General features: G+C 41.7%; 2 protein-coding genes and 1 pseudogene across 3 annotated transcripts; 2 read left to right on the top strand and 1 right to left on the bottom strand.

Annotated features, from left to right (window-relative positions):
* Window positions 1–1,135: 1,135 nt before the first annotated feature.
* On the bottom strand, window positions 1,136–9,513 carry LOC129862596 (anamorsin-B). Of its 2 annotated transcripts, none has more exons than XM_055934396.1 (9): window positions 9,424–9,513; window positions 4,235–4,397; window positions 3,910–4,053; window positions 3,738–3,817; window positions 3,483–3,651; window positions 3,317–3,393; window positions 3,107–3,228; window positions 2,821–2,902; window positions 1,136–2,695 (listed from the first exon to the last, which is right to left on the bottom strand). In XM_055934396.1, exons 2-9 carry the CDS (start codon window positions 4,389–4,391, stop codon window positions 2,585–2,587), a joined length of 942 nt encoding a protein of 313 aa, XP_055790371.1. In that variant the 5' UTR covers window positions 4,392–4,397; window positions 9,424–9,513; the 3' UTR covers window positions 1,136–2,584. The 2 variants fall into 2 exon arrangements, with proteins under 2 accessions (XP_055790371.1, XP_055790373.1); XM_055934398.1 differs by having other exon boundaries at window positions 9,412–9,450.
* LOC129862595 (ubiquinone biosynthesis protein COQ9-B, mitochondrial-like) lies at window positions 9,487–12,953 on the top strand. Its single transcript, XM_055934395.1, has 9 exons — window positions 9,487–9,577; window positions 10,093–10,354; window positions 10,527–10,662; window positions 10,772–10,914; window positions 11,044–11,128; window positions 11,439–11,543; window positions 11,909–12,064; window positions 12,222–12,275; window positions 12,544–12,953. The coding sequence occupies exons 1-9, from the start codon at window positions 9,520–9,522 to the stop codon at window positions 12,577–12,579; spliced, it is 1,035 nt and encodes a 344-aa protein (XP_055790370.1). The 5' UTR covers window positions 9,487–9,519; the 3' UTR covers window positions 12,580–12,953.
* On the top strand, window positions 12,712–20,314 carry LOC129861830 (DNA-directed RNA polymerase II subunit RPB3-like; annotated as a pseudogene).
* The last annotated feature ends 2,073 nt before the right edge of the window (window positions 20,315–22,387 follow it).

The raw sequence follows: 22,387 nt of genomic DNA, 5'->3' as shown, positions 1-22,387 counted from the left end.
CAATACTGACTAGAAGTCCACTCAGAATACCTCTTTTCCGCCGGTAGCGTCTTGGAGCAGCCTCTGGGTAAGTTCAATTGCCCTGGGGGTTACAAACAAAGGATCCAATTTGGGAAAGTCGTAATTCTGGTCGTTATGCTGGTGAGTTACCACCGCTCTGATATCCAAAAGTGTTTTTTCCCCCTGGTTTACATTTGCTCTTCTGCTCATTCTTTCTCTATAAACAATGGTTTGACTTGATATTACCCTAATAAAGTTTTTTAATGTTTGTGAAGGTTTGGTATGGTGTGACTATTATTATTAAGCTTTAGCTACTGCAGGCCTATGATATGAAGGCAGTGCACCCTGGTACTCCAACTGATCCCCCTGATACATTTAGTGTTCAATGACAGCTGAACCGTGAGGTGCACAATTATTGTTTTAGGTAAGTTATCTACGCCCCCCCCCCAATTTTTTTTTAAATTGGCTAGAAATGTATGCATACGCTATACATCAAAACACAAGTAATAGTGTTTTTGTAATTTGTTATAGGCTGTTTTTAAGGACACCTCATTTATTGATGGTGCAGGCTATGCCAGGTTGGATCAATGCGTATGGATGCCAAATTTTCTTAAAGGAAACTCTGAAATGGCATATTGTCTTTAAAGATTTTAGAATATTCAAATCTGTCACCAAATTGGATGGAAACCAAGCTAAAGAATCTAAGCTACCAGCCAAACAAGCTTGGAACAATTGTACTTGAATTATGCTCATCTAGATGTTGAGCTTTTTTTAATCTCTATCTATGAAAGTGTATATGTATTTACAGTACCAGTCAAAAGTTTGACCACACCTACTCATTCCAGGGTTTTTCTTTAGTCTACAATGTAGAAAATAGTAAAAATAACAGTGAAGACATCAAAACTATGAAATACATATGGAATCCTATTTTTTATTTTGTTATTGACTGTACGTTTGTTTAACTGTTTTTAGTCATTTTATACTGTATTGCTGTTGCCCTCAATTTGTATTATTGTGCTTCTGAGTGTGAAAGTGATTGAGCGTGAGGAAATGGTTTGTGATTGGATCTAAAACAATCTGATCTGTAAACGAGTAATAATTAAATGGGATATCCTGAAAAAAATGAACTTGTGGCTATGATTAACAGATTTTTATTGACTGTTAAGATAGTAATATACACACGATTCATTGAACTGACAAATCGACACCTGTATGTTCCAGTTGTACTTGAAATATGGTGACTGCTCTGTGAAATCTTCACTGTATCCAGTAGCATACTGTAGTTTTCACATGGTCAAAGCCTGTAGCCTGGATTGATGCAATGATTATGTATTCAGTCATGTTTGGATACTTTAAATTATACTCCTAATACATGTATTACAACTGTATACAACTAGCAATAACACATTTCTGACTGCAATTCAGTGCATTAGGTCTTCATTTTCTTAAACTAAATCTGTTTTTTTGCTCTCACATAAATGAGATGTAGAACCATTCTCATCTCATTGAGAACCTGGCATTGAACAAGCACCGCAGGGCATTGTTCCCTCTAAGCTGCAAGCGGGTGTGCAATAGCCCCGAGACTGCAGAGCAAAATAAATATCAGCCCAAGGAGAGAAAGAAGCATGGGATTGAACTTCACTCAACTTTCTAGAGTTTTCCCTGTTAACACTATCAGTGTTTCCCTTTACTCTGACAATTGTGATCGAATCAACACAATATTAGCCACTTTCAATGCAACATACCGAAACAAAACAAACTATGCAAGAGATGTTGTTGTAGGCAGAACGCATCAGAGTAAGATTCTATTGCATTGACACTGCATGACTCAGCCCATACTCTGCAGTCTACACAGACCAGTGTGGCATAATCAGAGCTGCAGTAGGCCTATTTGCAAATAAAACATTGACATTTACTTTGAACTGGACTGTGTTTACAGCATGAGTGGTCGTTGCGCTTGTGTTGAGATCAAAGCAAGAGCCGCATGTAGCCATGTGTGCACATTTTGTTAATATACTTTGCTAGTGAGTTAACTTAAGTAGCCAATATATAGAGGGTAGCATAATTTGTCTGTCTAATAATGGTATGGGAATAATAATGCATTTTATAAAGTAGTTTCTTGCATCAAACAATATTTATTTGGTCACCTTGTCTGAAGGACAAGTGGATAAACAGGTTAATGTCAAGCCCTGCATGTTTTTTTCTAAAGTCTTATGGAATGTAGGCCTACATTGAACACCACACATTAGCTGCTACTGTAGGCTGAATGATAGCTGTTCTATTTCCATGTTAAGATGTTACGGGATGCATTTTATCCATTGTTTTTGATGGTAGGCCACACTGATCGGCCTACATTATGATCAAATAGCAACAGTAGCATACTTGACCACTGTTAAAACTAACTTAAAGTGGGTACAGCCTCAGTGTTCACAGTAAATGTGAGTTTTCACAATATTCAAGTATGTGCACAGCAGACCTGAAATTTGCCCAGTGCTGAAAAAAAGAGGGAACATTGCTCCAGGGGGTGGTAGGTTAGCAGTGTGTAAGGAATGTAAATAATGTGACACTACATAAATATGTGTTCCTAGGCATCATTTAGCCCCATGTTGGCCAGGACAACCTTCTCCCCAGGTTTAAAGGCAGGCATCCCAAGATACGGACAGCTGGCACATCGGAAGGCATCACCCAGGTAACACTGAAATACAGATCAAAAGGTCAGGTCAACAACTACAAACTGGCTTCACAAAGATACATGTGCCGACACAGATAGATAGAAAGCTAAAGTATGATGGTTGCATATGGGAAAAGAGTGACACTCACACTTCCACACGCTGACTTGGGCTGGTTGATCGTCTGGACACCCTTGCTTTCCTGTTCCAACTCCTCAGCAAGACCACAAGAGCTACATAGGAGTAATGACAAATTACAAGATAAATTATGATACAAGGCAACTATGTGTGTTTATCTCCATATTTGCATAAGGGATATTCAATAATCAATTGAACTTCATCACTCAAGTTTCTTGGTTATGACTCCAGCGATCTTGTTGGTGTATGGATGAGCCCTCTTTTCTGTAACCAAAGAAAGGGTGAGGGGTGTTTCTCACCAGTTCTTGCAAGCTTTCTTTTTCTTGGTTGTTCCGTCACCACAGGAGGGCGCCTTGAGGGAGGCTGCATCTGGCTTCTTTAGATCATCTGCATCCAGGAGAGCATCGGAGTCTACCAGGTCCTGAAGAGACAGCGGAAAGGCATATTTAGACCATCATCGAATGCATTAAATCATATAGATCTACACACAAATACAAACAAACACACACCACATCATCGTCATCCATGTCATTGGCTGACAGGGTCCATGCCTTTTCAACATTGGGGTCAAGAGCTGGTTTGTCTTCTGCAACAAGAAAAGGAATACATTTGTAAAGGCCAGAAGCAAGAGGAAACATTTGAAATGGTAACAGAAGGAAGGAGAACCCCACATACCTGGTTTTGGTGTCTTTTTCCCAAAGGAAAGCTTCAGCTGGCTAGAGGAGCCCACCTCAAAGTTGGGTTTAGAAGCAGACATGCGCACCCTGGAGAGAGTGTTCCCCTGGAAGCCTGTAGATGTTCTCAGGGCAGACAAAGCTTTTGGGGTCAGGGGTCCTTTACTGATCTGCCAATGTTGGTAAACAAAAATGTGTCAGCATATACAGAGCCTGGAGGAGTGTATATTTACCATTCCAGTGCTGGTTAACTCACCTCAGTGACAGACACCAGTCCAGACAACTTCAAGGCTGACATAAGTTTTTCAGCAGTCCTCACTTGTTGGTCATTAGTTCCTGAGAAAAAGGACAGGTGTCAAGAGTCAGAGTCATTTACTATGTGTCCTCAATAATGACCATGGAGACTTTGCTCTCTTCACCCCTCTTACCTGTAACAGGTTCCTCTAGCACTAGTTTCCCACCAGGTTTTATCACTCTGGCCATCTCTGCTAGCATCTCTGAGGTGTGAATGGAAGAGCTGTCAGGGAGTAGACTTGAGAGGACCCAGTTATAAGTTGATGCTGCATGTGAAGCTGAGGAAAGGAAAGGATTGGCAGGTATTTTGGAGGCTCACCTTATCGTTAGAGTAGCAAGTACAATTTTACAATACAATGCCTTTTAACAAGCGCATAGAATATCAGACCTATAAATGCAAGAGTTTTGATATAGCATTGGCCAACTGTTGAAACAGAACTTTAGGGAAGGGTCACTCACACATTAGTAGTCTCTCCATATTCTCCAGTGACACTCGGCCCTCAGAGCCAACCATGGACCCTAGACTCTCTGCCAGCTCCTTCAGGGTTGTTGGGGATGAGGGTTGGCTCCACACCAACAGCACCTTCTCCCCTGCTTTTACACCAAGGTCTGCCATGGTCTCCTGCAAACAGAACAACAGTCAATACATTAACACGCTTACTAGCATTTTAAGTTAAATCAATCCAAAGAAACCACCACAGACTGTGGACACTGCCCTCTGACTCCTCCCAAAATTGAGATACCAGAGCGGACAGAACATACAGTGCCTTCAGAAAGTATTCAGACCCCTTGACTTTTTCCACATTTTGTTACGTTACAGCCTTATTCTAAAATGGATTAAATGTAATGTTTTCCTCATCAATCTACACACAAAACCCCATAATGACAAAACAAAAACAGGTTTTTAGAAATGTTTGCAAATTATAAAACATTTGATACTGAAATATCACATTTCAGTAAATATTCAGACTCTTTACTCTGTGCTTTGTTGAAGCACCTTTGGCAGCGATTACAGCCTTGAGTTTTCTTGGGTATGACGCTACAAGCTTGGCACACCTGTATTTGGGGAGTTTCTGTCAGGTTGGATGGGGAGTGTTGCTGCATAGATATTTTCAGGTCTCTCCAGAGATATTCTATCGGGTTCAAGTCCGGGCTCCGGCTGGGCCACTCAAGGACATTCAGACACTTGTACCGAAGCCACTCCTGCGTTGTCTTGGCTGTGTGCTTAGGGTCGTTGTCTTGTTGGAAGGTGAACCGTCGCCCCAGTCTGAGGACCTGAGCACTCTGGAGCAGTTCATCATGGATCTCTCTGTACTTTGCACAGTTCATATTTCCCTCGATCCTGACTAGTCTCCCAGTCTCTGCCCCTGAAAAACATCCCCCCAGCATGATGCTGCCACCACCATTCTTCATTGTAAGGACGGTGTCAGGTTTCCTCCAGATGTGACGCTTGGCATTCAGGCCAAAGAGTTAATTATTGGTTTCTACAGACCAGAGAATCTTGTTTCTCATGGTCAGAGTCCTTTAGGTGCATTTTGGCAAACTCCAAGCGGGCTGTCATTTTACTGAGAAGTGGCTTCTGTCTGGCCACTCTACCATAAAGGCCTAATTGGTGGAGTGCTGCAGAGATGGTTCACCTTCTGGAAGGTTCTCCCATCTCCACAGAGGAACTCTGGAGCTCTGTCAGAGTGAACATCGGGTTCTTGGTCACCTCCCTGGCCAAAGCCCTTTCCCCCCCGATTGCTCAGTTTGGCCGGGTGGCCAGCTCTAGGAAGAGTCTTGGTGTTTCCAAACTTCTTCCATTTAAGAACGATGGAGGCCACTCTGTTCTTGGGGACATTAAAACCTTTTGTCAATAGGGGGGTGCTATTTTCACTTTGTAAAAAATCGTTCCCAAATTAAACTGCCTCGTACTCAATTCTTGCTCGTACAATATGCATATTATTATTACTATTGGATAGAAAACACTCTCTAGTTTCTAAAACCGTTTGAATTATATCTGTGAGTAAAACAGAACTAATTTTGCCGCAAACTTCCTATCAGGAAGTGAAAAATCTGAAATCGAGGCTCTGTTCCAGGGCCTTCCTATTAATTTGCCTGAAATCTATGGATCTACATGCACTGCATACGCCTTCCACTAGATGTCAACAGACAGTGAGAGGTGGAATGGGGTGTCTAGCTTGATCTGAGGCCGAACAAGAGCTTTTGGAATGATGTGACCAGAATTTTCATTGTCTTGGAAGGCGCGAGAAGGGACCCCAGATTGCGTTCTGAAAAGCTTTTCGGTATAGACGTTAGATATCTCCGGCTCTGATTTTATTTGATATGTGTTAAAAACATCATAAGGTAGTTATTTTAAACCGAGTTATATCAGTTTATTGAACGTTTATTGCGATTTTCGGCATTTTCTTTTCTTTGCGTTATGTGAAGTTGGGCACGTTTGCGCCACATGGCTAGCTTTGGTTGCTAATTCGACAGGAGAAGAGGACATTCTACAACCAAACAACGATTATTCTGGACAAAGGACAACATTCTGATGGAAGCTCATCAAAAGTAGGAACCATTTATGATGTTATTTCGTATTTCTGTTGAAAATGTTTAGTCATATTTTCCGCCCTGATTTTGGGCGATGTCTCGCTATAACGTAAGCTGTATGTCGTACTAAAGTTAGTTTTAAAAATCTAACACAGCGGTTGCATTAAGAACTAGTGTATCTTTCATTTGCTGTACAACATGTATTTTTTAGTAAAGTTTATGATGAGTTATTTGATTAGATTAGGTGACTCTCCAAGATTTCTCCGGACAATTTTGTGCATTTTGACTACGTATTCACATTGTAAAACCACGATTTGTACCGCTAAATATGCACATTTTCAAACAAAACATATATGTATTGTGTAATATGATGTTATAGGACTGTCATCTGATGAAGTTTGTCAAGGTTAGTGAATAAATGTATATCTTTTGCTGTTTTTTTCGCTATCGCTACCTTTGCGGTGAATGAATGCGGTTGTGTGGTTGGCTATTATAGTAAGCTAATATAATGCTATATTGTGTTTTTGCTGTAAAACACTTAATAAATCTGAAATATTGGCTGGATTCACAAGATGTTTATCTTTCATTTGCTGTACACCATGTATTTTTCATAAATGTATTATGATGAGTATTTAGGTATTTCACGTTGCTCTCTGTAGTTATTCTAGCTGCTTTGGTGATATTTGTGATTGTAGCTGCAATGTAAAACTATGATTTATACCTGAAATATGCACATTTTTCGAACAAAACATAGATTTATTGTATAACATGTTATAAGACTGTCATCTGATGAAGTTGTTTCTTGGTTAGTGACTAATTATATCTTTATTTGGTCGAATTTGTGATAGCTACCTATGCGGTAAAAAAATTGTGAAAATATGCGGTTGAGTCTTTTGCTATCGTGGTTAGCTAATAGAAATAGTGTTTTCGCTGTAAAACATTTTAAAAATTGGAAATGATGGCTGGATTCACAAGATGTGTATCTTTCATTTGGTGTCTTGGACTTGTGATTTCATGATATTTATATGCTAGTATTTACTTGTGGCGCTATGCTAGTCAGCTTTTTTTACTGATGAGGATGCTCCCGGATCCGGGATTGTGACCAAGTAGAAGTTAAGACTGCAGAATTTTTTTGCTACCCTTCCCCAGATCTGTACATCTACACAATCCTGTCTCGGAGCTCTATGGACATTTACTTTGACCTCATGGCTTGGTGTTTTCTCTGACATGCACTGTCAACTGTGGGACCTTGTATAGACAGGTGTGTGCCTTTCCAAACCATGTCCAATCAGTGGAATTTATCACAGGTGTAGAAACCTCTCAAGGATGATCAATAGATACCGTATGCACCGGAGCTCAATTTTGAGTCTCATAGCAAAGGGTCTGAATACTTATGTAGATAAGGTATTCTAAAAACCTGTTTTCGCTTTGTCATTATGGGGTATTGTGTGTAGATTGATGAGGAAAACATAAAATGTAATCCATTTTAGAATAAAGCTAACGTAACAAAATGTGGAAAAGTCAAGGGGTCAGAATACTTCCCGAATGCACTGTATCTGTTATGCTGATAAGACACCAAGTGTTGGGGACAGAGGAGTAAACTCAACCACCCAATAGATTATCGGTACCTGATAGCAGCGGTCTCATCAGTCGTAGATTCAAGATTGAGAAACAGAAGTGAAAGTGACCTTGTTCCATACATAATGCTTTACTGACTTCTATTGGGGTATCAAAATTGTTCTGAATTGGTTACTGCCAGCACCAGTTACACAGACATAAGGATTAGGGTTAGTGTAAGGTGACCAGCCCTCAGTAAGAAAAAGTTTCAATTGCGGTTGATTATCAATCGCTGTATCCATTCAGATTTGCATGTACAAATTATATCTATCTGTACCCAACAGCATAGGCTACCAAACTTGGGTGATTAAAAAATATACGAGATAGGCCAATATTAACAAAACTGTGGAGGGGTAATCAATTGCTGTGTTATAATTAATAAAAGGACTATAGTGAAAATACATTTGTAAATATAGTTCCATGTCATTGTTTTTTTCCCACCAAGCTAGAAAATCAGATCACCTTACATTAGTGTCAGCATTTCAGAGTCCAACCTCATGAACACACGTACAGTTGAGGTTGGAAGTTTACATACACCTGAGCCAAATACATTTCAACTCAGTTTTTCACAATTCCTGACATTTAATCCTCCTTTTTCCGTGTTCCCAGTTGTCTTGAAAGCACCATGTAGGTAGTCTGACCGTGCTTTCAAGACAACTGTGAACTCGGGAAAAAACTAGGTCAAATCATGACGTCAGTGATCTTCAGATCAGAAAGTGGGGTTCTAAAAAGATGCCAGTTTCCGACTTGTAATTTCGAGTTGGATGACCATTCAAAACAAATTTTCGAGTTGTTTTGAACACGACATGAGTAGCAGTTTCTATAGCTAACATTCCACTCCTTGTCATTGCCAAAAAGACTGGCCTTTCAGCAATTTCAACTTTCAATATGCGCTGGATTTACGGCAGAGTTGCTTAAAGGGTTGTTGGAAATAACATTCATATTTTCTATGACAACATGTGGAGCCTTAAATATAATTTTCTTCCTTCTCTAATCTTAAACGGCACAGTCTGCAACTGGCAGAAAGGCCAGTCACTTTGGCACATGACATGGAGTATAGGGAGTAGATTAGCTAAAGAGACTGATATCCAGGCTATCAAGTGTAACTAGAACACACGTAATATGGAATATTCTCGAACTGACTAGAAACCTAACGTTTATGGCAAATTTACTGCCAGACATACAGACATCATCAAGTCCATTTTAGCACATCACGTTTAATACATTATCTTGGTCTTAACTCTTTTAGTTAAAGACGTTCAAATGTGCTTTTCTCTTTGTGACAAGTTACCAACCAGCTAAATTAGCTAGTAAGCTAACGTTGTTTAACGAACAGCTAACAAAACGTTCACATCAAAATGTATGTTTTCGCTATGCAAATTCACTGCAGATTCACAAAACGTGTGTGTGGTAGTTCCGCTTTGACTTTGAGACTTTCTGAACGTGAAATAAGGCAAAAAGGTTTTCGGTCAATGTTAGCTGACCTGCTAACTTACCTCTCCGGTCAAAGCAATGACGTTTATTACGTGCTGCTTAAGTGAGTCGCGTAAAAATGATGCGTCTGATATCTAAATATCTGTTAGCAGCTGGATATGGCGGCGCTGCTACGAGGACTACGAGTTGGAAGGGCCCTGCGGGGTTTTGGCAGCGGTGAGCCAAGACTTGCTAGTTGGTCTTTGTCTGTAGGCATTAGCCAGTAGCTCTGGGACTTGACTTTGGTAATCGTGTACATTGATTTAGGTCTAAATCGCGTGAGAACTTGGGAACTAGCTAGTCAACCAATGTCACTTTAAGCAGAAGGTGATCATGAAGGACAGAATCTGGTAATATAATGTTGGCTACTCATTGCAATCTAAATCTCAACGCAAGAAAACACATGTAGTTATCAAAACTGCAAGTATTGAGCTCTTCGATCCAATAAACATAGTTAGCTAATTAGGCTAACCCCGTAAGTTGTGACGGGGGTTACATTATCCAAGTATTTTCACAAACTGCTCACATAGGGACTCCTACACTGAAATTACCCACCGGTCACAATTTAAGGAGTTTTAATTATTTGCCAATATTAGGCAACTTAGTTCATACGTGTGCTTAGTCAGAATACAGGATGCATCGTGTCAGTATGGACATCATTAGAGCATACTTTTCTGATTTATTTCTTGTAGTGGTAGTTCCAAAAACATCCAGTCCCCAATGCAATGGCCTGAGACGAGGCTTCCACTGTGCTGCACTTCGTCTTCAGGAGGACAAGGACAAGTCCATCCCTGTCCCCCCATCCTCTGCTGCATCTTCAACTACAACCTACCACGAGCATTACCGAGCCCCCCCATCTAAAAACATTACCGCCACATATATGCATGAAGCGCCTGCACCCGAGGCTGCTGCATCTGAAGCTGCTGCAAAGGAGGCTCCCCAGCCCAACACTAGGTTAGGTTCCACCAAACTGAACAGACACCCATTTAACCAATGCATAATAACATTACAATACCATGTTGTGGTATATGCCTCTGAAACAACATTTGTGACATTTTGTACTTAAGTTACTTATGACGTGTGCATGTCAATGGTCTATGCTGTGTGCTCTCTATTGTCACTGCAGTTATGCAGACCAGAGTGGAGAACAAGGAGAAGAGTATGAAACAGAGGAGCAACTGCAAGCACACATCCTTAACGCTGCACTGGACTTTGTCCAACTACATGGTTGGACCCTTGAGGCCATTTCAGCAGGGGCTGAGGTAAGTGAGTGGAGGGAAGTTGGATTTACTGTAGTTGTGTGGATGGAGAGATTTATCTATGTGACTAAATGTAATTGTTTCTTTCCTGTTACTGTTTTCCTCGGAGCAGACACTGGGCCTCTCAGCAGCCTCCAGTGGAATGTTCCAGAATGGAGCAGGGGACCTGGTTTTGCACTTCATTGCTCAGTGCAATGCCCAGCTAACAGAGCAAATGGCAGAGCAGCACAACCAGGTCCAACTTGGTCAGGCTGAGTAAGCTCCCTCACACTCTCAATTTAGCAGGTGCAAGAATAGTGCACTTCTACTGCGCAGTTAGGATTTAAACATGAATGTGATTGTTAATGGTGTGTGTGCATGTGTTAACCACGTAATTTCTTGCAGACCAAAGAAAAATGCTGAGTTTCTTAGAGATGCTGTGGAGACTAGATTGAGGATGTTGATGCCATACATCGATAATTGGCCACAGGTATCTTGCACACAACACAATATAACAATTAGACTTTAGACATCAACTAGACATGTGACAGTTAATCTCTTCACCTTAAACCAGTTTAAGCTACTGATTGGTATAAGGTAGCTTAATCTTGTAACATCGTCTTGATACACTAGTAGAGGCAACCATTTATTACATCTGTGCATAGATGTGACATATAGCTTACTTGATCAAATGTATCACTTTGCCATCAACATTAGTCTCCCCCAAATTATTACACTCAGTAACAGGCATCTGTTTTTTTCTGCTGATTAAAGTATATCTTTCTTTCTCCTCTCTCCAGGCTATGAGTATCCTGCTCCTCCCACACAACATCCCAGACAGTCTGAAGCACCTCTCCACCCTGGTGGATGATATCTGGTACTATGCTGGAGACCGTTCCACAGATGTGAGTCGACCTTCTCAGCCTAAGTACCCCTCTCCCCATGTCTTCCTCACCCCCTTTCATCAGGCACCTCATACTATCCGACCAGCCTCTGCGAAGGTTACTACTCACCACCTCTCCTCACACTGCACTCTCATTGTCCTTCTCACTTTTAACTCTGTCTACCCTATTAATCTCCATTTTTTTATGCCCTCTCCTCTCATTAATTGTACATGTGGGTACAACTGACATTATTTGTCAATTGTTTATAAATCAGCCCAATCCAAATGTTTCCTTTTATTAAGTTTTTGTCTTTCAACAACCACTTTAATAGTATGTCTATGTATCAAAATCTTTGTTATTCAGTTTTCACATTTTTCCTATATCAGTTGAACTGGTATACGAAACGGGCCGCACTGACAGGGATCTATAACACCACTGAGCTGGTGATGATACAGGACTCCTCAGAAGACTTCCAGGACACCTGGAACTTCCTTGAAAACCGAATCCAGGATATTGTCAACATGGCTGGCGCGGCCAAACAGGTACCATTTCCTTAGTCTGTGCATAGTCCCTTTAATTAGGTAACAGATCACTAGTGATAAAATATAAATCCATTAGAAAGAACTCACTAGTATGCAATCTATATTAAGGGAACTCAATATGTGTAATTGACACCTATTTTGCTTTTGTGTCCTGTAGGTGGCATCTACAGGAGAAGCAGTGGCGCAGGGGCTTATGGGAGCTGCTGTTACGGTGAGGGTGCTAGAGAGATAAAATGCACAAAACAAAGGATTATTGTTACGAATTGACATTTTAAACACTTATCCGGGCATTGTGAAGATCTGTTGTATCCGTGCAGAATATGTGTCTTAAACATATACAGCAGCATTGCTTGGAACCTTGGATTACTTTTTTTCAGAATCCTAGATTGTTTTAATGTCATGCACTGTATTTGTTTAATTTAATACCAATTGTATTATGTGTGTTTAGTAGTGACTGGAGATGTATTTATTTTTTTCAGCTGAAGAATCTAACAGGGATTAACCAAAGACGATGAAAAAAGATGTCTATTTCTGTTCCACCATCCCCTTCCCTTCCCCTCTGATCTCTGCCAGTCAGTGGTTTGTGTGTGAGGCATTGAAGATCAGCTTCTGTGCTCACAGCTCAGACATTTCTTCTCTTATCTGTAATGCCCTATCGTGTTGGTTTGTTTTATTGCTTAGTCGCCTTTATCCACTATACAAATATAATTGTGCCTTAGGTCTGGTATGAGGTTTCACTTTCATCCAGTTTGAAACGGTTTTCCCTCACATCTACTTCCTATCCATTTTCCTTTTGTATAAAGGATGCAAAAATATGATTGTATTTTAAATGTTTTTGTTAGGCTCCATTGAGAGTTCCTAAATAAATTACAGATCAGTTACAACAAAACAATCTTGTTTATTTTTTTCAGTTATTGATTTAGGATAAGGGGGTCCTTGGGATGAACAACACTTCCATACTATGCTGTTGGTACTTTCAAGACAACTGGGAACTCAGGAAAACAATGGGGTCATGACATCAGCGAAAGTCGGGAGTTCTGGAAAGGTGCCAGTTTCCAACTTGGAATTCCGAGTTGGATGAACGTTCAAGTAGATTTTTCCAAGTCAGAGTTAGTTTTTTTTTCATGAGTTCTCAGTTGTCTGGAACGCGTCATAAGTATTTCACCTAGGCGCACTAAACTTTTATTTTGAAACATCTTTCTCGACGTCACGGGTGAAAGGTGTGACCCGGATGTTAAACACGCCCACCACGACTTGGTAACCAATCACATATTTTATTTTATTTTGGCCAATGAGTAGTAGTCGTCGATTGAGGCCTTCGCGACGTGCGCGGGGTTGGTGTTGTTTTTTAGACGGATCGATACAGAACTTCTATTTGTGCTTTTCTCATACGTTAACAATGCCGTATGCTAACCAGCCAATCGTGAAAATCACAGAATTGACGGATGAGAATGTTAAATTTGTCATAGAGAACACCGATCTGTCGTGAGTAACCATTTAAATGAATTATCCAAACGTTAGCTTACTAGTGAACGAGCTCGTTACGTAGCTTGTGAGAGCGTAACTAGTGCAATGAATAGCTGGCGCCCGCTGATACATAATTGAAATAACTACAGCATGACATATGTCCATGTTTTAATATTTCTGTATGCAGGTCAATGATGACGCAGCAATGGAATGTTAGACCTAATCATGTGTAAAGTTACATAACTAACGCGTTAGGTCACTAGTTGGCTTGCTGGGAGGGAACAGCCGAGAGACGGGTTGCCTCCCACGATGTAACCGATGTATGTTCCAACATACACTGAATTACCAAAAGTATGTGGACACCTGCTCGTCGAACATCTCATTCCAAAATCATGGATATTAATATGGAGTTGGTCCTCCTTTTGCTGCTTTAACAGCCTCCACTCTATTGGGAAGGCTTTCTACTAGATGTTGGAACATCATTGCGGGGACTTGCTTCCATTTAGCCACAATAGCATTAGTGAGGTCAGGCACTGATGTTTGGCGATTAGGCCTGGCTCACAGCTGGTGTTCCAATTCATCCCAAAAGTGTTCAATGGGCTTGAGTTCAGGGCTCTGCGCAGGCCAGTCAAGTTCTATCACACCAATCTCGACAAGCTATTTCTGTATGGACATCGCTTTGTGCACAGGGGGATTGTCATGCTGAAACAGGAAAAGGCTTTTCCCCCAAGCTGTTGCCACAAAATTGAAGCACAGAAATGTCTAGAATGTCATTGTATATTGTAGCGTTAACATTTCCATTCACTGGAACTAAGGGGCTTAGTCCAAACCATGTTAAACAGCCCCAGATCATTATACCGCCTCCACCAAACTTTACAGCTGGGACTATGCATCTGGGCAGGTAGCATTCTCCTGGCATCCGCCAAACCCAGATTCGTCCGTCTGACTGCCAGATGGTGAAGTGTGATTCATCACTCCAGAGAACGCGTTTCCACTGGTCCAGAGTGTTAGGGTTGCGAAAGTTCAACTGAGATAGGAACAATAGTACACCTGAACTTGGTTAAAATAATTGTTTAATTCAAAAGTTAATAAATGGCAAATACATTTTTCGTATATACGGGGTCACTGCACCACCCCGCAGGGTGGGACAAGGAACAACTGATTTGTTTCTGACAAAGATAGTATTTTATACTCGTGACAGAGATAGTTCCCGCTTCCGAGCCGGCCTGTCAGAGTAGAGACTGGGCGTGGTTTAGACTCACCCAGCCTATCGTTGATGTTGGCGCCTTAAGCCAGTCCTGGCCCCTTAGCGCATGTGATGTCCCGACGCTGTTGCTGTGTAGATTACGCTCCTTCACCCCAAAGACTGGGGTCAGACAGTTTTATAACATTGTCTGAGATATCTGCACCTGTATACATTGTCCACTGTTCGCGCTCAAGGCTAACCACAGCTTCCCAGCTCCTTATCTGAGCTAACCGTTACTTCCAGCACACACACACAGACATCCAGGCGCCCAAACAGTTTGTCAATATCAAATCACATTTGTTATAGTATTCAATCACATATAATATAGTTGCTGATCACGTTTATAGTATTGGGTTATAGTGCATGACTCAGAACCTCACATATGTTTTTCGTGTGTATCGTTTATCTGTTATTGTCTGGTCAGCAGTCTCCTGATTCACCCCCCTCCTGTGTGTCTCTAAGATTAGCACGGTCCCGGCCACACAGTACAGCGCCCACACTACTGATACATTTGTTGCACACACACACATATTTCATACACACACACATTTCAGACTGCTTGTTCATGGTTAGGCCCTGAGCACTGGTAAAAGTGAGAACAATGGAAAATGCAGGTTCACAAGAGTCAGCAATTCAAACTTTAATGCATAAGAAGCCCTACTAGCTTATAGTTAGTTAAGCATGTCAAAAAACCTTATAAAAACCCCACAAGAGTCCAATAGCGGCGAGCTTTACACCACTCCAGCTGACGCTTGGCATTGCGCATGGTGATCTTAGGCTTGTGTGTAGTTGCTCGGCTATGGAAACCCATTTCATGAAGCTCCCGACGAACAGTTCTTGTGCTGACGTTGCTTCCAGAGGCAGTTTTGCAACCGAGGACAGACAATCTTTACGCACTTCAGCTCCCGGCTGTCCCGTTGTCAAATCAAATATTTTGTGAGCTTTTGTGGCCTACCACTTTGCTGCTGAGCCGTTGTTGCTCCTAGACGTTTCCACTTCACAATAACAGCACTTCCAGTTGACTGGGGCAGCTCTAGCAGGGCAGAAATTTGACGAACTGACTTGTTGGATCCTTTGATGGTGCCACGTTGAAAGTCACTGAGCTCTTCAGTAAGGCTGTTCTACTGGAAATGTTTGTCTATGGAGATTGCATGGCTGTGTGCTCGATTTTTATACAATTGTCAGTAACGGGTGTGGCTGAAATAGCAGAATCTACACATTTTAAGGGGTGTCCACGTACTTTTGTATATACAGTGCAGGTCTGGGAGTTTCGAGACAAGTGCAGGGTCATAGTGCCTGCTCATCACCCTGGAGGGCGAGCTAGATCATAAGCTTAAATATTACATGAGACTGCTGTTGGCTGAAGTTACAATGTTAATGTGTTCTTTCACATGTGTTGTCTGATTATACAGGGTTGCAAATTCCATCCGACGTGTCTTTATGTCAGAGGTTGCAACAATAGGTAAGATACTCTATCGCCTGTGCTTGTTCTTATTAATAATATTATGAATATGTAGTGGTTTGTAAAATCCATGTCCTCGCCACAATGGTTAATGTATGTGTTAATCTCATGTCTCATTTCAGCTATTGATTGGATTCAAATTGATGCAAATTCTTCTGTGATCCACGATGAATTCATTGCTCACAGAGTGGGTATGTAGTGAATTGTACAACTTTTGTTTTTGTCCCTTCTAGTGCCTCCTGTGTTCCAATATTGCACTGATAACTATGATCACATTTTCAGGTCTTATCCCCCTCACAAGTGATGATGTTGTGGACAAGATGCAGTACTCCAGAGTAAGCATTTGAACACCTGATGAAGATGGCGGAAAGTAACATTGCCAGCCATGCTTACATGACGATGAAACCCCTAATGCTTTGCACCTCTCTTCCCCTCTACCGCAGGACTGTACATGTGACGATTTCTGCCCAGAATGCTCTGTTGAACTGACGCTGGATGTTCGCTGCACAGAGGACCAGACCCGGCATGTGACCTCACGAGACCTGCTGTCCAACCACCCTCGAGTCATCCCTGTGAGTGAGCTTCCATTCACCCATAATTCAACGTAAACTTTCCTCCCCTTACTATTTTCTTCAGAACTGAGTTGACTTCTATATTATCTGATCTTCAGGTGACCTCCAAGAGTCGAGACAATGATCCCAATGACTATGTTGAACAGGATGGTGAGCTGCTCTTCCCCATGGTCTTCTATTACAGCATTTTATTATAAATATTGGGTGTCTTACACACATTACCTCTGTTTCTCTCTCTCGACTCTGCCTCCTTTGTCTTGTCAGACATTTTGCTGGTGAAGCTTCGAAAGGGTCAGGAGCTGCGTCTCAGAGCTTATGCCAAGAAGGGCTTTGGCAAGGAACATGCTAAGTGGAACCCTACAGCCGGCGTATCCTTTGAGTATGACCCAGACAATGCACTGAGGCACACTGTGTACCCACGGCCAGAGGAATGGTGTGTTATATTGTAATGTTCTTTATTAAGGGAGAGACAAAGTATTCTGTGAGGGAGAGTGTCACTTATTGTTTATCCATTAGAATTGACCCTGCTATTCTCTGTCTCAGGCCAAAGAGTGAATACTCCGAGATTGAGGAGGATGAGGTGCAAGCCCCATTTGACCCCAATGGGAAACCTGAGAGGTAAATTACATGGCTGTTATGGAGCATTTAGTGTGCATCATCAGCAGAAATGGGCACGTTTATTCAAACAGACGTTGGTATTCGATTACTTGGGAGAGTATTCATTTTTGAGGAGAACAAATATAGGCCTATTTTAACAGTAAAAAGGCCTTTTCTAAAATGTAATCAAATTATATACAGTGCCTTTGTATAGTATTCAGACCTTGACTTTTTCCACATTTTGTTATGTTACAGCCTTATTCTAAAATGGATTTAAAAAAAATATTCCTAAGCAATCTACACACACTACCCCATAATGTCAAAGCAAAAACAGGTTTTTAGATAATTTAGCAAATTTATGTGATAAATTCAACTGATTGGACATGATTTGGGAAGGCACACACCTGTCTACACCTGTAAGGTCCCACAGTTGACAGTGCATGTCAGAGCAAAACCAAGCCATGAGGTTGAGAGAATTGTCTGTAGAGCTCTGAGACCACATTGTGTCGATGCACAGATCTGGGGAAGGGTACCAAAACATTTCTGCGGCATTGAAGGTCCCCATGAACACAGTGGCCTCTGTCATTCTTAAATGGAAGAAGTTTGGAACCACCAAGACCCTTCCTAGAGCTGGTCGCCTGGCCTAACTGAGCAATCGGGGAAGAAGGGCCTTGGTCAGGGAGGTGTCCAAGAACCCGATGGTCACTCTGACACCGCTCCAGAGTTCCTCTGTGGAGATGGGGATAACCTTCCAGAAGCACAACAATCTCTGCAGCACTCCACCATTAAAGCATTTATGGTAGTGGCCAGACAGAAGCCACTCCTCAGTAAAAGGCACATGACAGCCCATTTGGAGTTTGCCAAAAGTCACCTAAAGACTCTGACCATGAGAAACCAGATTCTCTGTTCTGATGAAACCAAGATTGAACTCTTTGGCCTGAATGCCAAGGGTCACGTCTCGATGAAACCTGGCACCATCCCTACGGTGAAGCGTGGTGGCAGCATCATGCTAGGGGGATGTTTTTCAGCTGCAGGGACTGGGAGACTAGTCAGGATCGAGGGAAATATGAACTGTGTAAAGTACAGAGAGATCCATGATGAACTGCTCCAGAGTGCTCAGGTCCTCAGACTGGGGCAACAGTTCACCTTCCAACGGGACAACAACCCTAAGCACACACCCAAGACAACACTGGAGTGGAATCGGGACAAGTGTCTGAATGTCCTTGAGTGGCCCAGCCAGAGCCCGGACTTGAACCTGATCCAACATCGCTGGAGAGACCTGAAAATATCTATGCAGCAACACTCCCCATCCAACCTGACAGAGTTTGAGGGTCTGTAGAGAAGAATGGGAGAAACTCCCCAAATACAGGTGTGCCAAGCTTGTAGTGTCATACCCAAGAAGAATCATTGCGGTAGTCGCTGCCAATCGGTGCTTCGACAATGTACTGAGTAAAGGGTCTGAATACTTACGTAAATGTATATTTCAGTTTGACATTTTTTATAAATTAGCGAACATTTCTAAAAACCTGTTTTTGTTTTGTCATTATGGGGTATTGTGTGTAGATTGAGGGGGAAACAGTTGTAATCAATTTTAGAATAAGGCTGTAACGTAACAAAATGTGGGAAAAGTCAGGGGGTCTGAATACTTTACGAAGGCACTGTATGTGACATTGCTACATAGCCTACAAGGATAGACCATAACATTCAACACATGTTGCGCCCCATAGAAAAAGTCACCTCTAGCCTACACACATTTTGGTCAATCAAAGCAGCGCTACAGTCGGTCTCCATGTGTAACAAGCGAAGTGGGAGATTAATAATCAATGCAAAATAGAATTGGCTAAATGAGAAGTAGGCGGCTACAATGCTCAACCAACAGGTAGGCCGTTTCATATGAACGGAGTTGTTGTAGACCAGTACGGGGAGCACAGCAAAATTTCCTCACTTAGCCATGCTACTTTAACTAGCTAGCTGGCTAACTTAGATGGCTACTGTAGCTGGCTAGCTTCTTTAGGTACAAAGATTTGATGAAGTCAAAACATGCACTACCAGATGGTATGATAGATATCCTATGGCAGCAATAAGCTTGTCTAACTAGCGGGAGTCGGTTTGGCTACTTTCTCTCCCTCCGTGCCCAACACAGACTGTCACACACACTGGCTCCTGCTCCTCTCTCGCCCCACCCTTCTGCTGAAACAGAGCAGATATCTGAAAAAATATACGATTTGAATGGTGGTGAAATAAATTCAAATACCCATCCCTAATCATCAGTGTCCACTGTCCATTCCTATGAGAACAATACCTGTATGTGATAGAGATTTTGATTGTCATCACATACTGCTGTAACAAAGTCAAATTTATATCAGCTGATATCGCAAAGTGCTGTACAGAAACCCAGCCTAAAACCCCAAACAGCAAGCAATGCAGGTGTAGAAGCACCCAAAGAGGGTGAATAATGATCGAGAAAGACGTCACGGTTAATTTCTGTTGTCTCAAACTTTTGCAGGTTCTATTACAATGTGGAGACGTGTGGCTCACTGCGACCTGAGACCATCGTCATGTCTGCTCTGGCAGTGCTGAAAAAGAAACTGAGTGACTTACAGACCCAACTGAGCCACGAAATCCAGAGTGACGTCCTCACTATCAACTGAGACCTGCAGTTTTAGCCAGTCCTACAACATTGAGACTTGGAGAGCAGACCCAGTTGCAAATCATAAACTTTTTGGATGACAACAAACATTGATGTAGGCAGGAAAAAAGTTTATTCAAGAGCTCGCCAACTGAAATCAGCAGTTTTTATATCGTCCACCACATTTTGTCCTTTTGTTGAAGTTGTTTGCGGGAATATGTTTTGAATTGTCGTTTATTTTGTCTACCGAAAGAATAAACTTCCATTTTCATCCAGATTGAATGTGCTTGCCTTTGAATATAAATAAGGTGATGAATGGGAGCATAGGTGAGCAGTCACTGATGTGATTCGGGACAATTCTACAAAGGATATACTCTAAATGCAAACAAGCCCTATATACCATCTCTTGGAAAGTGGTCTCAGAACATTTTGTATTCTGTATGTAAATCAGAGAGACTCCATTTAGTATGTTACAATTCATATTGTATGTATTAATAATGTTCATCCATTTCGTATGATGTTACAAATTCCTTACGTTAGCTAGGCTAGGGTTTGTTAGGAGTTGGGTTATGTTAAGGAAAGGGTTAGCTAACATAGTAAGTATTGCAAACTAGCAAAAAAAGTTGTAAGTACTTGCTAAAAAGCTACATTTATCCATGATGAGATTAACACGCAACCTTAGCGTTACACTCCTACCAACCACCATCCTTTTGTTTTTGCTTTAAACTGGTGGCTTTTTCTAAACGAAGAATAATATTGTATACTACCAAAATAAAGTAAATTTCGATTTCAACTGTAAGTCCTACAAACATGATAGTACTGTTAGAAAGGTTTCAGATAAAGGTGTCAGTGACTACTACAGAGCCTGAGATACAGCGGATCCCAAAAACCTCGGTCCCCCTGTCGAGGAATAAGAGATTTTAAAATGTAAGTAGGATTTAACGTGTCACGATTACTGTTCCAAAAAGAATAAACATGCGTAAATTCACATTGGAACAGGGTTTGCGCAATGTGCCACATCTTAATTTTTTGTTTTACAGGAATGATATAGATATGAGGAAGTTGCGGCTGGTGGGAGGAGCTGTTGGAGGATTGGCTCATTGGAATGGGTTAATGGAACGGTATCAAACATCAAACGTGGAAACCACATGTTTGACTCCGTTCCATTTACTCCATTCCAGCCATTACAATGAGCCCAACCTCCAATAGCTACTCCCACCAGCCACTGATAGAACGCTGAAGCCTCTACCTATCAATTGATGTAAATATATACTTAACTATTAATATTTTTGACAACTTTTACTTTCCCTCCACTACATTCCTAAAGAAAATAATGTGCTTTTTACTTCTTACATTTTCCCTGGCACCCAAAAGTACTGGTTACATTTTGAATGCTTAGCAGGACAGGAAAATCCCTGGTCAATCCCTGAGTGTTGAACTGTGCCCCTAGCTATTTGTAAATGAATAAAATAAGAAAATCGTGTCGTCTGGTTTGTTTAATATAAGGAATTTGAAATTATTTATACTTTTACTTTTGATACTTAAGTACATGTAAAACCAAATACTTTTAGACTTTTATTCAAGTATTTTACTGGGTGACTCACTTTTACTTGAGTCATTTTCTTTTAAGGTATCTTAACTTTTACTGTGAAAATGGTGTACTTTTTCCACCACTGAGTTTTAGCCACGATGCTCCTGTACTGCAAATGTCTGAGTGATGGAACACCATCATCCCGGAAACCCTAGACCCACTCCAATTCGTATACTGCCCACAGATAACACAATCTGAATTGTACTCTGCAATGCCCTTTCCCACCTGGACAAAAGGAACACCTTTTGTCCAGGAACACACAGCGCAGCGTTCATCACCATAGTGCCCACAAAGGTCATCAGTAAGCTAAGGACCCTGGGACAAAATACCTCCCTATGCAACTGGATCCTGGACTTTGTGACGGGCCACCCCCAGGTGGTAAGGATAGGCAACAGCACATCTGCCATGCTGGTACTCAACACTCAGCTTAATCACATCCTGTACTCCCTGTTCACCCATGACTGCGTGGCCAAGCACTACACAAACACCATCATTAAGTTTGCTTACGACGAAACAATGGTAGGCCTGATCACCGGAAGTTATGAGACTATAGGGAGAAGGTCAGAGACCTGGCAGTGTGGTGCCAGTGTAACAGTATAACTTTAGTCTGTTCCCTCGCCCCGACCCGGGCGCGAACCAGGGACCCTCTGCACATATCAACAACTGACACCCACGAACCGTCGTTACCCATCGCTCCACAAAAGCCACGGCCCTTGCAGAGCAAGGGGAACCACCACTTCAAGGTCTCAAAGCGAGTGA

The sequence above is a fragment of the Salvelinus fontinalis genome, chromosome 9 (assembly GCF_029448725.1).
Source record: "Salvelinus fontinalis isolate EN_2023a chromosome 9, ASM2944872v1, whole genome shotgun sequence".
NCBI lineage: Eukaryota > Metazoa > Chordata > Actinopteri > Salmoniformes > Salmonidae > Salvelinus > Salvelinus fontinalis.
This window is presented reverse-complemented; position numbering and strand designations above follow the sequence as displayed.